This window comes from Australozyma saopauloensis, chromosome 1 (genome assembly GCF_035610405.1).
Source record: "Australozyma saopauloensis chromosome 1, complete sequence".
NCBI lineage: Eukaryota > Fungi > Ascomycota > Pichiomycetes > Serinales > Metschnikowiaceae > Australozyma > Australozyma saopauloensis.
In genome coordinates, this window is record NC_086131.1 from 2,591,738 (window position 1) to 2,605,084 (window position 13,347).

General features: G+C 41.5%; 7 protein-coding genes across 7 annotated transcripts; 2 read left to right on the forward strand and 5 right to left on the reverse strand.

Moving 5' to 3' along the window:
* Nucleotides 1-278: 278 nt before the first annotated feature.
* On the reverse strand, nucleotides 279-881 carry PUMCH_001136 (uncharacterized protein; the record flags this gene model as incomplete). Its single annotated transcript, XM_063020201.1, has 1 exon — nucleotides 279-881. The coding sequence occupies one exon, from the start codon at nucleotides 879-881 to the stop codon at nucleotides 279-281; it is 603 nt and encodes a 200-aa protein (XP_062876271.1).
* A 730-nt stretch (nucleotides 882-1,611) lies between these two features.
* On the forward strand, nucleotides 1,612-2,286 carry PUMCH_001137 (uncharacterized protein; the record flags this gene model as incomplete). Its single annotated transcript, XM_063020202.1, has 1 exon — nucleotides 1,612-2,286. The coding sequence occupies one exon, from the start codon at nucleotides 1,612-1,614 to the stop codon at nucleotides 2,284-2,286; it is 675 nt and encodes a 224-aa protein (XP_062876272.1).
* A 124-nt stretch (nucleotides 2,287-2,410) lies between these two features.
* PUMCH_001138 (uncharacterized protein) lies at nucleotides 2,411-3,286 on the reverse strand (the record flags this gene model as incomplete). The annotated part of the gene is made up of 1 exon (XM_063020203.1): nucleotides 2,411-3,286. One exon carries the CDS (start codon nucleotides 3,284-3,286, stop codon nucleotides 2,411-2,413), a length of 876 nt encoding a protein of 291 aa, XP_062876273.1.
* A 1,099-nt stretch (nucleotides 3,287-4,385) lies between these two features.
* PUMCH_001139 (uncharacterized protein) lies at nucleotides 4,386-6,434 on the reverse strand (the record flags this gene model as incomplete). The annotated part of the gene is made up of 1 exon (XM_063020204.1): nucleotides 4,386-6,434. One exon carries the CDS (start codon nucleotides 6,432-6,434, stop codon nucleotides 4,386-4,388), a length of 2,049 nt encoding a protein of 682 aa, XP_062876274.1.
* Nucleotides 6,435-6,647: 213 nt separating this feature from the next.
* On the reverse strand, nucleotides 6,648-8,063 carry PUMCH_001140 (uncharacterized protein; the record flags this gene model as incomplete). The annotated part of the gene is made up of 1 exon (XM_063020205.1): nucleotides 6,648-8,063. The coding sequence occupies one exon, from the start codon at nucleotides 8,061-8,063 to the stop codon at nucleotides 6,648-6,650; it is 1,416 nt and encodes a 471-aa protein (XP_062876275.1).
* A 917-nt stretch (nucleotides 8,064-8,980) lies between these two features.
* Nucleotides 8,981-10,072, forward strand: PUMCH_001141 (uncharacterized protein; the record flags this gene model as incomplete). Its single annotated transcript, XM_063020206.1, has 1 exon — nucleotides 8,981-10,072. One exon carries the CDS (start codon nucleotides 8,981-8,983, stop codon nucleotides 10,070-10,072), a length of 1,092 nt encoding a protein of 363 aa, XP_062876276.1.
* A 93-nt stretch (nucleotides 10,073-10,165) lies between these two features.
* Nucleotides 10,166-11,521, reverse strand: PUMCH_001142 (uncharacterized protein; the record flags this gene model as incomplete). Its single annotated transcript, XM_063020207.1, has 1 exon — nucleotides 10,166-11,521. The coding sequence occupies one exon, from the start codon at nucleotides 11,519-11,521 to the stop codon at nucleotides 10,166-10,168; it is 1,356 nt and encodes a 451-aa protein (XP_062876277.1).
* Between the last annotated feature and the right edge of the window lie 1,826 nt (nucleotides 11,522-13,347).

Below are 13,347 nucleotides of genomic sequence, written 5' to 3' on the forward strand. Positions count from 1 at the left end.
TTTGATGCAAAGTCATACTCACAGTTTCAAAATACGTTGTTACATTACATAAAATATATTGTTTATTTCGTGATACCCTCACAGCCGTAGAAAATTGACGCACGGACGTTGCATTAAATATTGCTAAATATACCAATGTAGGCTTACACACTTTATTTAGAGGTGTGTGTGAAGATATCTGCCTCTAGAATTGCAGAGGAGTTAATACCGCACCATATTAAAAAAAGCTCATTACGAACACAATGACAAAAGAGAGATGAGTTCTTAGGGTATTTCCATCAAACAATAACACAACACGAGTTGGTCTTCTTTGCTTGTTTGTAGAACATTCTAGAGGAAGATGACAAAGCCTCGGATTTGTCGACAAGAGAGTCCAACTTCTCACCTCTCTGCAAAACGCTCTCAATGGTTTTGTGCAACACAATCTTAGTCTCGTCCAACTCCTGTTGCACCTTCATGATCGAGTCAGCTTGGCTAGGATCCTGGTACTTCTTCAAGTAGCTATCCAACTGGGCATATTGCAATGCAGGGTTGGTCTGAGTGGCACCAGTCCACTCCTTGGATGGATGCAAGGACAAGTATTCCTCTAGGATCTTGTTGATTAATGTGTATGCTGGTCTGACAGGGTATTCTTTGTCAGTGATGATTACACAGGACAAGCCCTCGGCTCTGGTGTAAGTGTGGCCAACGTAATTGCCCTCTTCAATACTTTGTCTGCTTCCAGCGGCGGTTCTTTGGGAAACAGTCTCGGAGAAGAAAGTCATGAACTGGCCTACAGAGGTACGCTCGAAGAACGAGAACTGGGAGAGATCTCGGGCGGAGCAGAGCTCAACCGGTTTGTCTCCGGTGGATGTGAGAATGCCAATATAGTATATCTTCATTTTTGTGTGTTGGTAGAGAGTTGTTGGTGTTGTGATTGCTGGCAGTGAAGTTGATGATAGATAGTGGTCACGTGTGGCAAGAGATACAGAGTATTCTTGGAACAGGGCTTGAAAAGTGCTACTGATAATCTTAGTTGGATAGAAGTATAAATGAGGTTATTGAAGTAAGGCTTTTGGATCAGGAAGTACGAAGATCATCTCTCTCGTGAACTGCTTTGGATGATCAAGGGCCTCTTCTGTACGAGTAAACGAGGTAATGTGGTGGTAATTTGAAGCGATAATTGTGAACAAAATTACTGAATCAAAAAAGATTTTGTAGCTTACATTAATTGAACTCTGCCCCAATGTTCCAAAGTGATTCAAATTGACGATCTTGTATGTCTCATGACCGAGAAGGATTCCTTTTACTCAAATTCCAAGGTAGATCTTTTCCGGATCTTCTGAATTAAAGTTTAAGTAATTCTGATCGATCTTTATATCTTCTAATTCTTCATGTCAAATCTAAGCCAATTCCATTATCATATGATACCTGACCCCTCGGCCAAACTCACAAATCTTTCCCCTTTGAGAATACCTCTCATACTTACATCACACCAATCCTCCACAATCACACATCTTTACGACTCCAATCTCGATCGAGTGCACAAAATACCTTTGATCATTAATCATTTCCAGCATATCGCCCCTTTAATTGCAATCCCTCATTCATTTCATTTCTACATTTCCCACAATGCCACAGAGTGAAACTCCTAATACCCTGCGACATTCCATAAAAGTGGTCCTTCTTGGTGATCTGGGTGTTGGAAAGACTTGCCTACGATCACAGTACATCCACCACGTATTTTCTAGTGCCTATAAGACAACTATAGGGGGAGACTTCCTAACGACTACTACTGAGGTGAACAACAGCGATGATAAGCCAATCACGGTGAATTTGCAAATCTGGGACACTGCAGGACAGGAAAGATTCAATCTGATCTCGCAAGCGTTTTACAGAGGTGCTGATGTGGCGGTTTTGGTGTACGATGTCACCAATTATGAATCGCTAATCAGTCTTCAGGGCTGGTGGGCACAGTTTTCCGAGCACTGCCATGTAGATGCACCTGGCTTGGTCATCGTAGGAAATAAAATTGACCGAACGGCTGAACAATGCATTGACCTAGAGGAAGTACGGCCTATTCTATGCCGTAATGATCCTGAACAGTTCGAGAACTACATAACCGATTGGAAATCGGATGTTTTGGAGGTTTCCTGTAAGCAGCCTCTGTCTGTTGACGCTGTGTTTCAGCGGGTTGCATTGCTTGGTCTAAGCAAAAGCTCTAGAAATGATGCAAGTCGGTTGCAAATAAATCAGATAGATATCTCACCGAAGGACAGAGCACATGCCGCATCATGCGCATGTTGATGCTAAATTTGTGTGTTATTAATTATGAGAGTGAATTTCACTCATGATCACATTGGACGAGCTTCGGTTCTTTGTAAGCAATATGCCCCTCAATTTTTCTATTTACAGATATAAATATTTTCGTCTAAGCTACCTTTGGGATATCAACTGTAGCCTCATCCTTTGACTCGGAAGCGGAAACAGACTCAGAGGCAGATTCGGTGGATGGAACTGGCTCGTCGTCTTCATAGAGCTCCTCTTTATAGTGCTCTGGGTGCTTCTTGAAGCATGTTCTCATTCCCTCGAACTTCTCAATGCAGTCAATGCCCTTAGGCTCGGTTTCGGAGTAAACAAAGCACGAGAATGCAGCCTTGAACTCCTCTCCACATGGACCATGGGCCATGCCACCGAGACAAGGACAGTCCCAGTTGATTTCACCAGTCTCAGGGTTGAAGGCAGCAGATTGAGAGCCCTCAGCTTCTGGTTCGTTATCGTTCTCTGCCTTTTCATTGCTGTCATTTTCAGCCTTCTGCGTGTCTTTTTCAGCGTCTTTCTGTGTATCTTTAGTGTCTTGCTCTCCCTCCTCCTTGACCTCAGTCTCGGTCTTTACCTCGGGCTTTGCAACCTGGTCTGTTTCAGTCTTGGCTTGAGTGATACCACTGGTTGCGGCCTTCAGCTTGGCCTTTGGAGGTACCGGTTGCTCAGACTTTTTCGTCTGTGTGTCGACAGGAATGATTTTAGTCTCTGGCTGCTTCTCATCGATTGCCTTGTTGGGCTGGTTTCTTTTACCGTATGTAATGTGGTCGGTACCTGAAATACCCTCCTTCTTTGCCAGCTTGGTGTTGTCTGTGCTAGGCTGGGTGTCATTTTTCACCACTGTAAGTGGCAAGAGAAGAAGCGAAGAGGCTACCAAAGACACACCGACGACAACTTTTGTATTGTTTCTGGTTTTTCTGATGGTAGAGTATCCTCTAGTGATGGTAGGATTGCGAGCCAAGTTCTTAAAGGCGGTTCTGAACATTGTGTTGAATATGAGTGTTGGAGATGGAAAATAGCAGGGTGCGAACGCTTACTAAATAAGTGGGTGAGCAAGTGAGCACGAAATCTGGGGAAAGCAAGCAAAATTGTGAAAATCGGATGAACGCAATTTTGGGGTTGCCCATTAACTTACCATGTGCAATGTGTGTGTGATTTTTTTTTTATCTCTGATCGTCTTAATTGTATGATGTAGCAATTTCAATTGGTTGCAAATTGAAGCGTTACTTAAGATGACTACGACAAGGACTTATGATTCAAGAAGAATATACTTATCATACTCAATCTCATTTCTGAAATGGTTTCATTTAGTTGCGGCTTCAATTGTTGTCAAAGATTGGATTGATGGTATAGTTATGGCAATTTAAACAGTATCTTTGTTCAGATCGCAGATCTCAATTGAAGAAGACAAATTGGTCTAAAGACGAAAGCTAGAACAAGTTTGTTCTAAGTTTCATGGGCTTGAACCATCGATTTTCATCGACTGTACTCCTCAAGTTCGGTGCTAGTGCTACATGGTCTCTTTTTGTATCTGTATCATTGTGCTAATAGTCAAATCGTGGGCAGGGCTTATTGAATTACTAATTTCATTTTCTCGTTGATTGAATCTTCAATTGTTATCAAGTCTCTTTTTCCATTTGTCTGGGTATCTCCTATCAATGGGTCTATGTAGTCGAGGAGGGAGTTGGAGATGGCAGGTTGTTTTGCGAGACATAGTAGAGAGTTGCAAGAGGAATAAACATGGAGAATATGCCAGATATTCTCAAGATCTTCAATAAGTTTCCTGCCTCTTTGGAATTCCCATCGTTGAGTTTCTTGAAGTATCCAAATACATTTGAAAATGGCGAGTTCGAGGCATTTCTGGTTAACATCAAAGAGGGCTTTCTCAATTGCGTGCCTATTCTCATAGACTTGTTAAACATTGTCATTGTGATGTGTTGTCGTGGAGAATAGAAGATGTACAATTTGGGGTACGTACAGTTGCAGTTGTATGGGTGTGGATTGGATGATGAGATTATGATAAGGTCACACACAATAAACGATACTCAATAATGTACAAAAAAAGAAAATAGCGGCAGACTTATTCAGCTTACATTTCTAAATATTTGTTCGACGCTTTTGGCCACGAAGTTATCATTTTCTTTAATCCACATCACGTCCTTATCGATGTAGAAAAGAATCGGTTCCGAGTTCAGTGCCTGCACTATTTTGAAAAGAATTTTCAAGTTTGGAGACATCTCTTTTGTTTCGACGAGCTCGCATGAATTCAATTGACATAGATGAATAATTACATCTTTGAAGGTTACCGATAAATCCTGTGACTTGAGGGAATATACATCAGACTCCTCGCCACCACTGCCTTCAGCAATGAGTTTGGCAACACCCGCAGAGAACGAGGTGTCGCTTCGATATTTTGGTAAGGATACATCTAGCCCTGCAATGGTTTGTGTCAAGGCGTCTCCATACCATGCAAGAATGTTGTTGAGATTGTAATTTGCGGCCAGGGAAGACCAAAAGGTGTAAAATTGAATGAGAATTTTTCTTGTGGCTTCCTCTTTGTTAAGAGACATACTTAGTTTCAGGACCATTGGGTTTAAGATACCAAACTGCAAAAGAAGATCAAACTGATTCTCATTGAGAACTTCAAACTCGAAACGAAAGTCGCAGGCTATTCTCACCTGAAAATTAAAGTCATCACTCAAGGCAATTGCCTCGATTACTCCTTTCCTGAGCTCCGCGCTTAGCTTGTCTTTCATGGCGGTTTGGCTGGTTCCGACTATCACTTTTTCAAGAGAGAAGAAGCTACTTAAAACTCGTAGTAGAGTGCTTTCATAAGTTTGTAACGCATCGGCAATATTTTGATTCATTTCTGACCACAAGCCAGTAATGCGCTTAGAATAGCGGGTGTATAATGCCTCTGCGATTGGTCGCATCGTTTCAGGTGACCACGAGAAATTCAGAACCAAAGCTTTGGTCTCTTGATCCATTTCCAGACTTAGGTCCATTTCTTGCACATGCTGCAATACAATGGGCCCGATAATTGTATCTAAGCATGCCAATTCAATGGAAGCGTTGTCGATAATATAGGGCGAATCAATCCAGAATCTCAATTTATGTAGTAGTTCTGCCTTGTTATCAGTGGGTAGTAGCTCGAGGTTCTTGACTATTAATTTGTCCCATTTGTTTGCACCGATAGAAGAATTGAGGATTCGGTAGAGGTTCACGCAAGTCTCCAAATCTTCAAAATCTTTTGAGCTTGGATTTGATTCAAACACCAATCTCGTCACGAGACTTTGGGAAAGAAGTATGAAAACATTTTCTACCACGCTCTTCGTATGTGTATCATTCATCATCACCACTTGTCCTAAAGCCTCTAGAAGGTCAACTTCCTCGTTGTCTATATCTCGGAGCTTCGATTGCAACGCTTGGAAACTCTCAAGCTCCTCTTCTTCAGACACTTTGATGGTCTCTGTTGCGGCCTTTTCATTCGTTGCATTCTTGATCTCCAGATCGAGCGACAAGATCTGTTGGAAAATAGTATCTAGCTCCTCATACAATTTCGGGACGATCACTGGATCATTCTTGCTCGAGTCGCAAAGCTCTTTCACTTCCAAAGGCACTTGTACACCTTGTCGCTCTAAACCATCGACAAGAGAGAAAAGATCGTACGTCGGTTTTGTAAATTTCATCTCTCGATCGTCATTTAAATCATCCCCTTCAGGTTTGTGCACTTTCTCGCTTATACCTCCTACTCCAAGTCCGCGAGGTCGGAGTTTTGTTTCAATTGGAGCCGCTATTCCACTTTGATTAACTCCCAATCCCTTTCCTTCTTTGTATCCCATATTCATCAAAAGCTTAGCACCAATACCATACTGATTAAACATATTAGATTGGTTTGAATTTTTTTTCTCCTTTGCATCCACGAAATTTGATCCGTTTCTGTTCATTGAAGTGCTCGCTTGACTAAAGCTAATTGGTTGTGTTTCATCTATATCCATCTCATCACTATCATTTTCTAGGTCTGAATACTCGTTATGGAAAGTCGGCCTCATCATCAGCATTTCCATAGACTGAGGTGAGCCATTGCTAGTGTTCAGCCCAGTCGCTTTGGTGAATGTGACATTATTGGACATATAACAGTTGTTGTCTATGAATGGGATGGTCCCCCAACTAGTGATATGTGGACGTAATAATTGATTGTCCGAATTTTTGCGTAGTTACTAAAAGGAAATCTTCAGAGGATAACTTATTGGTTTGGGCTAAGTTTTTTTTTTTCTGTATTCTATAAAATGTGAATTGTTGGCTCCAGACTTGTTCCAAATGGTTTTGAATTGACACGGTCTCTCTCAGGCCCTCAATTTTTTTATGAGCTCTAAAAGCTTCGCTTCACTCTCTATTGTGGCCTCAGAGTCGACATCATCCAATCCTTCACTAAGAACCTGAATTACTTGTGGCTGATTGAACTCGCCAGGCAAGAAGAATTGCCGTGGGATGTACTCACCATACTTTTGTAGCCAGTTTCTTCTTCTTTCTTTTTCGCTTCTATCGAGCTTCAAGAGTTCGACGTTGAGGTATTCATCAAGTTGCTTCAAGTACTGACGGGGATACACAAACTGTTCATGGTGTAACTCAGTGAGATAGTTCTTCTGATAAACGGACCTGAATTTCTCATAGTGGTGATGTAGTTGTTCTAGTATTTCGGTGTATTCAATGACTGGTGATTTCTTGCGGGATGCTAGAGCTGAATCCTCTTCAGTGTCTTTGCTAAGGGAGCTCTGGTCATACAACTCTGAACACTTGAGATACAAAAGCAAAAAACTGATAATATCTTCGTTCGTAAACTTTGAATACCAATGGCCCCATTTCTCGCATTGATTCAAGACTTGTTCTAGTGCAGGCATTTTCAGTTCCATGAACTGATTGGCTCTGCTTAAATTATTCTCGATGATATCATGAATCGCCTCAATTTCCTTGAGTACCGAAGGTAGCTCCATGCTGTCTTCTTGCAATACTTGAAGGCTTTCCTCATCTGTGGCGGTGTTCCATTGTGCTGCGAGGGTACATTGGTCAAAATGATTCGTTAGCATTTTCAAGACACTGGCCAACTCATTTTCCAAAGACGTATTTTCTTTTAATAAAGATAGAAGTATGTTCGAAATGTTTTTTGGAGGAGACTTGCCTACAGCCTCATTCATTAGGACCTTCACTTCAGCGACTTTGGAATCATACAATTTCATAGTGTGGGTAAATTTCCCGCTGCCAGAGCGGAATTTGTCACCAATCTCGGATACCTGTGCTAACAAGAATTTCGACACTTTCTCACAATTCTCTTCGTATATCTGTATATTGTGTCGAAGCTGATCTAGCTCAGACCATGAGACGAAGTCACTCAAATGATGTGTTGTACCGCTTTCGCTCGGTATGAGAAATTCCGGAACTTCCACTTGCTCTAATTCTTTTAGGACTTTGTTAAGCCGCAGTAGAGCAGGCTTCATTTCTTTGTCGATCAAGGCTTGGTGGCTGGCAGTCAATTTGGTGGCAATTCGCTCGATATCATTTACCTGTACCAGCAATTGAGTGTGTGCCTTCTTTGCAATGCCTACCTGAGCAGTTACCTCATTCAATTTGCTAGGTAGCTGTTTGGTTAAGATACGTGTGGATTCTTGGAGATTATCATTCGCCCTAGACGAGAGAACCTGTGCCCTTTCAAGGGTTCGCTGGGCATCATCCTTCCATGCGACTATTTCGATTCTGGAAGGCATGTGATTTGCGCGGAAATGTGCTTGGTAGAATTGTACCTGACGGTTTTATCTTGTGGTCTGCAAGCAGTGTACTATGGCTCTCTTATCGTACTGTAGATAGACATATCTTGAATTAACCTGACAAATTGAAGAATTTTTGTTTTTCTTGACTGAATTTTTAAATTTTTGAGAGATGATTGTTGTAGGTCTTCATTTGAAATTTTTGAGATCTGTTTCGCTTCATTTGTAGAGCATGTTACCTTGATGGTCTCCTCTAACAGCAAGAAAACGGTTTCATGATTTTAGTATTGAACAAAATTGATGATTGCTTTAATACCAGTAGTACGAAATAATGGTTTTGGTGTATCTGGAGTGGTCTGCACAATTAAGTTTAGATACAAAAGAGGAACACCAATGTAATCAACCGCGAAACACTTATCAAAGAAATCCGTTTCCTAAAATAAGACGGATAGGATTTGAATTTAAAAGCAAGATGGGTTTAAAAGACTCCTGTTGCTATTTCGAATTATTTGGTCCGCTTTTGATTTTGTTCGATTTATTGAGAAAGCTATGAAAATTTGGGAAATGGAATGCATGAGATCATTATCGTATAAGATTTCATATTGACTCAAGAAAAACAACTACACTAATTGGTAAAGCAATTGTTTTTGTTTTTTCTGATTTGCAAATGAGTCTTTATTTCTGTCAGAAGGCTTATACATCAGACCCTAAGACAAAACCAATTTGCACTCTATGGAATTAATGTAACTAGAAAGTTCCAAAATGAATATACCTTAATAAACACAAAATTCATACGTTATAAATTCGAGATCATAACGAAGCTTTAAGCTTTTAATGTGCGTTTTATTAGTATCTTACCCCAAGTACTTATTCTCAACTCGTCTAATTTGCAGGACTGAAATATCTATCTTATTGACATGGATGCATTAAGGAAACTAAAAGATACGGCCACAAAAGGCGAGGCCGTACAGTTGTTGACCTCGGCTAATAACGAGGACAAGACTGATTCTATTAAGGACGCTTCTCATGTTCAGTTTGGCTCAGAGCCAGAGCACTATGCTTTGGACGAGCCTACTGATGTTACTATAGATGGCAACAAACAATCACTCCGGGCAGTTGTATTCTGTTGGATGCATGACAAATCTTCTATTGTCGACTACAAAGACTCGTGTTTGCAAAACAATGTGCCTGACTTCAAATTCTTGGTCAAGGAGGAGCTTAACGCTTGGCTCAATGGTACTTCCGACCAATGCAAGTTCATTGAACTGCCTGACCATGGAAGCAACGGTTCCGAGGCAACCACTGGAAACGAGAATGGTACACAAAAGAGAAAGGCTGCAGATGACCCTAGAATGGCTCGGATTGCACAGTTCGAGATCAACTCGCTCGACCACAATGCAGCATTGCACGGAACCAAGAATGTCATGCTAAAAAATCTCATATCTGATGCTAAGAAGTTTGCTTCCCAGTTGAAGAAGACTAAATTGTCCAAGACGCCAACGACTTCGGTAGCTAGTGCAAAGAAACAGCCGATCATCATAGTATCGCCTGCCACCACCGCACTCCTTTCGCTCACAAATATTAAACAATTTCTTGAAGAAGGTAAATTTGTTGAGCCATCTTTGCAGAGAGTTGAGAATAACGTGGTCACTATTGAAAGGCCTTCGAACAGATTTGTCAGTCCTGCTCATTCTATCATGGTGGTCGACAACGTTGACTTATTTACCAAGCCCGAGTACTGGGATCGTGTGATTGCTATTTTCACTACTGGTCAAGCTTGGCAATTCGCTAAGTACAAGTATTCAAAGCCCGAGATTCTTTTCCAAAAGTACCCAGGTTTTTATATGAGTTATCAAGGAGATATAGTTCCCAAGCAGATCCATGACTGGAATGTCTCTGTCGTCAGTGTCGATAGAGGTGAAAAGAGGTTCCGTGACAAGATGATTGTCAAGGATTTGTGGATGCAGTTGGACAAAATTCTTCTTGCAAGAAACTACGGTGTTGAATAGAAAATGTGTACTATACGATTAATTCTAAATTTGTGCTATTACTAGGCGAAGACTTTTCTTCAAAAATTATTTACAGATATATGGTAGATATTGTTACTTGTAAGACTTTTCCAATTCAACGAAGCGAGAATACAAGTCATTTACAGTCACATTCTCCACCTGTCGGCTATCACGGGATCTGACAGCCACAGTCCCCTTTTCAATGTCTTTATCGCCAATCATGACGATGTATGAATATCCATGACGGATGGCCTCCTTGATTCTATTTCCAACGGTCTCGCTACGAGCATCCACATCAACAAAAAAGTTAAAGCCTGTCAAGGGAGCGAGAGCAGCATCACCTCCAACAATTTCGCCTTGTAATTGAGCTTGGACTTGCTTGGCAGCTTCTGCGTGCTTGTCCGAAACGGGAATTACCACGGCTTGTCGAGGATTGATCCAGAAGGGCCATTTTCCCTGATAGTGATCAAGTAAAATGGCAAAAAATCTTTCTAGAGACCCGAAAACAGCCCGATGAACCATAATTGGGCGATTATCTCTACTTCCATCACTTGTGATATATTTGAGATCAAATCGGGCTGGTAGCTGAAAGTCTAACTGGATTGTGCCGACCTGATGTTTCTTATCAAAGGCATCAGTTATCAAAACGTCGATTTTAGGTCCATAAAATGCACCATCTCCTTCGCGAATCTGCCACTTGCCCTCACCTGCGGTGGAGTTAAGCACTTGCGCCAATTGAGCCTCAGCGTTATCCCAAGTCAGAACATCGCCCATGAATTTTTCGGGCCTAGTACTGAGAAAAAATTCGATCTTCTCAGAGTCAATTCCAAAGACGTTGTAGGTGTCCTTAATGAGAGATATGGTGCTACCGATCTCTTGATTGATTTGATGAAGTTCACAGAATATATGTCCGTCGTCTTGATGGAAACGACGAACTCTTGTCAAACCAGACAAAGCGCCGCTGGCTTCATTTCTATGCAACGACAGGAAGTCAGACATGCGGATTGGAAGTTCTTGGTACAGTCTTTCCAACTTGGAGAAAATAAGACAATGACCCGGACAGTTCATGGGTTTGAGACCGTACTCATGAAGGTTCTCGCCTTCCTCCACTACCTCCTCTTTGGAAGAATCGTTGCCCTCAACCTTGAACATGTCTTCTTTGTAGTTATCCCAATGACCAGAGGTCTTCCAGAGCTTGGTCTTATATATGAGTGGAGTTATCACTTCATTGAATCCATACTTGAGCTGTTGGTTTTTCATAAACAGGATAAGTTTGTTAAAAACTCTTGTTCCATGGGGAAGAAAGAACACAGATCCGGGAGTGACAGGATCGGTAAAGAATAGGAGCTGCTTGCTAGAGATGGAGTGACTCACCTGGGTCAGCGAGTCCTTAGCCGCACTCAGACATTGGCGTAGAAAATGTAGGAGCCGGATCGGGCGGTGATTCATGTGTGTGTATTAGTTGCAACACCGCTTAGTGAATGGAAATTAGAGTTGGGACGAGAAATGAGTTGATGCACAAATAAAGTTAGTAAAAATTTTAAAAGATGTGAATTAATGAGTCAATCTGGTATTAGTATCAAAATTTGTGTATTTATGAAAGTGAATGTGCAAGTTAAACTTGGATCGTTGTTTCGTTAGTTGCCAACCTAAGCTCAGAAAACGAATGACCAATATTGCATAGGGTGATAATACAGAGAGTGAAATCAGTTAATTGAAACCTCTGAATTTGAAGCATATTCGAATCTGACCCAGATGTGGTCTATCTTCACTACTAGCTTGCATGTACTACTCATTGACTTAAATAGGAAGCGTTTGATCTCTCGAAAATTAGCGAGTGATAATGAGTCTTGTCTCTTCAAACTGTGCTAGAAGACTCAGTCTTTATTGACGTTTCCACAGAATCCGCGTGAGCCCAGCTCTTCACCGACACCTTGAAACCGGTGAACGTCTTAAACTGCCGCGTAGAACGTCCCCACTTTTTTGCAGGATGTTCATAGCGCACCAAATTCGAGTGTAAATGTAAATTGTTCAGGTTGTTAGATGCATGAGATACGCTATCTTTGACCGCGGTGGCTTTGGTTTTGGGAAGATCTTCTGAAGGACCAGGAGAAGGGACTGGCGAGGACGCTAGCTTGACCTCTTCAGCAACTTTCTTTGTGCGAGATTTGGGAGCGGGAGTTGGGAAGCTCGGAAGTGTAGCTAGGAAGTCCAGCGAAAGCTTCAATTTTACGGGGTACTTTTTGGGTGCCATTGGAAGCTGTGTGTAGTGAAATGCTTAGTCGAATTCAATAGGAGCTGCAATAAATGAACTTGAGCGTGTGATGTATTCTGCCTCTGTTTTCGCGACACTGCTTTGTTTGATCGCAGGATGTGGCTTGTCCAATTTCAGTTGTAGATCAGTCAAGAGGGACTAGTAATTAAGAATGTCCTTGGTAGACTTAAACAGAAAATGACTAAAGCTCGTAAAACGCTTCACGAAAAATGCAGCGCATAAATAATAAAAATATTTTCACAAAATCCAAATCACATAAAAATAAATATGACCACGACTCAAACCCAGGATCTTGGTCTTTGACTAGGTTCTTGCTTTTTGCAGCCACAAAATCTCAAATACTTTCATCCCATTCAATAAATGAATCGACTTAGCTATTTTCTTTGAACTTTAGGCGTCATCAAAAAGAAAATAGTTTGTGTTTTTTTTTCTTGAATATCAAAGGTCTTCTTGTTGTGGCCATGTAATTCCGTCATATCTACACATCCGAAGCCACACTTCCTCTATCACAATCACATCTGCAACTCAAACTGACATGCTCTGATATGACACACATCAAGGCCCATCTGCGCAACGGCGTCCAAAGAACATACTCCACCATTGAGGCATTGAGTTCTTCTGCACAAAAGCTAGATGTAAGGGCTCACCAAAGAACGTATGAAGGTGCTTACACCCGATCGGCGCTTTCGGCGCTTTCGTTCTCGCTCATGGTTGTGAAACTCTTTTCTCCGGCTTTCTTACCTATAGCGATGGTCTATACCATTTACGGCAGCTTGCTCTATTTTGTTGGTGTGTCAAAGGCTGGCTCCGTTGATACCTACTACAATCCCAAGAACGGCAAGGAGGAATTTGTCACCGGGGCGTCTACTGTTATCGTACTCACGGCTATCAGTTTGGTAGCTTATGTTGCCATTTTTGTGCTTATCTTACGTTTGTAAAGATATACTTATATATACATGAAATGTTCTTCCTAAGTTGGAGAGTGATACATGGTAGATTT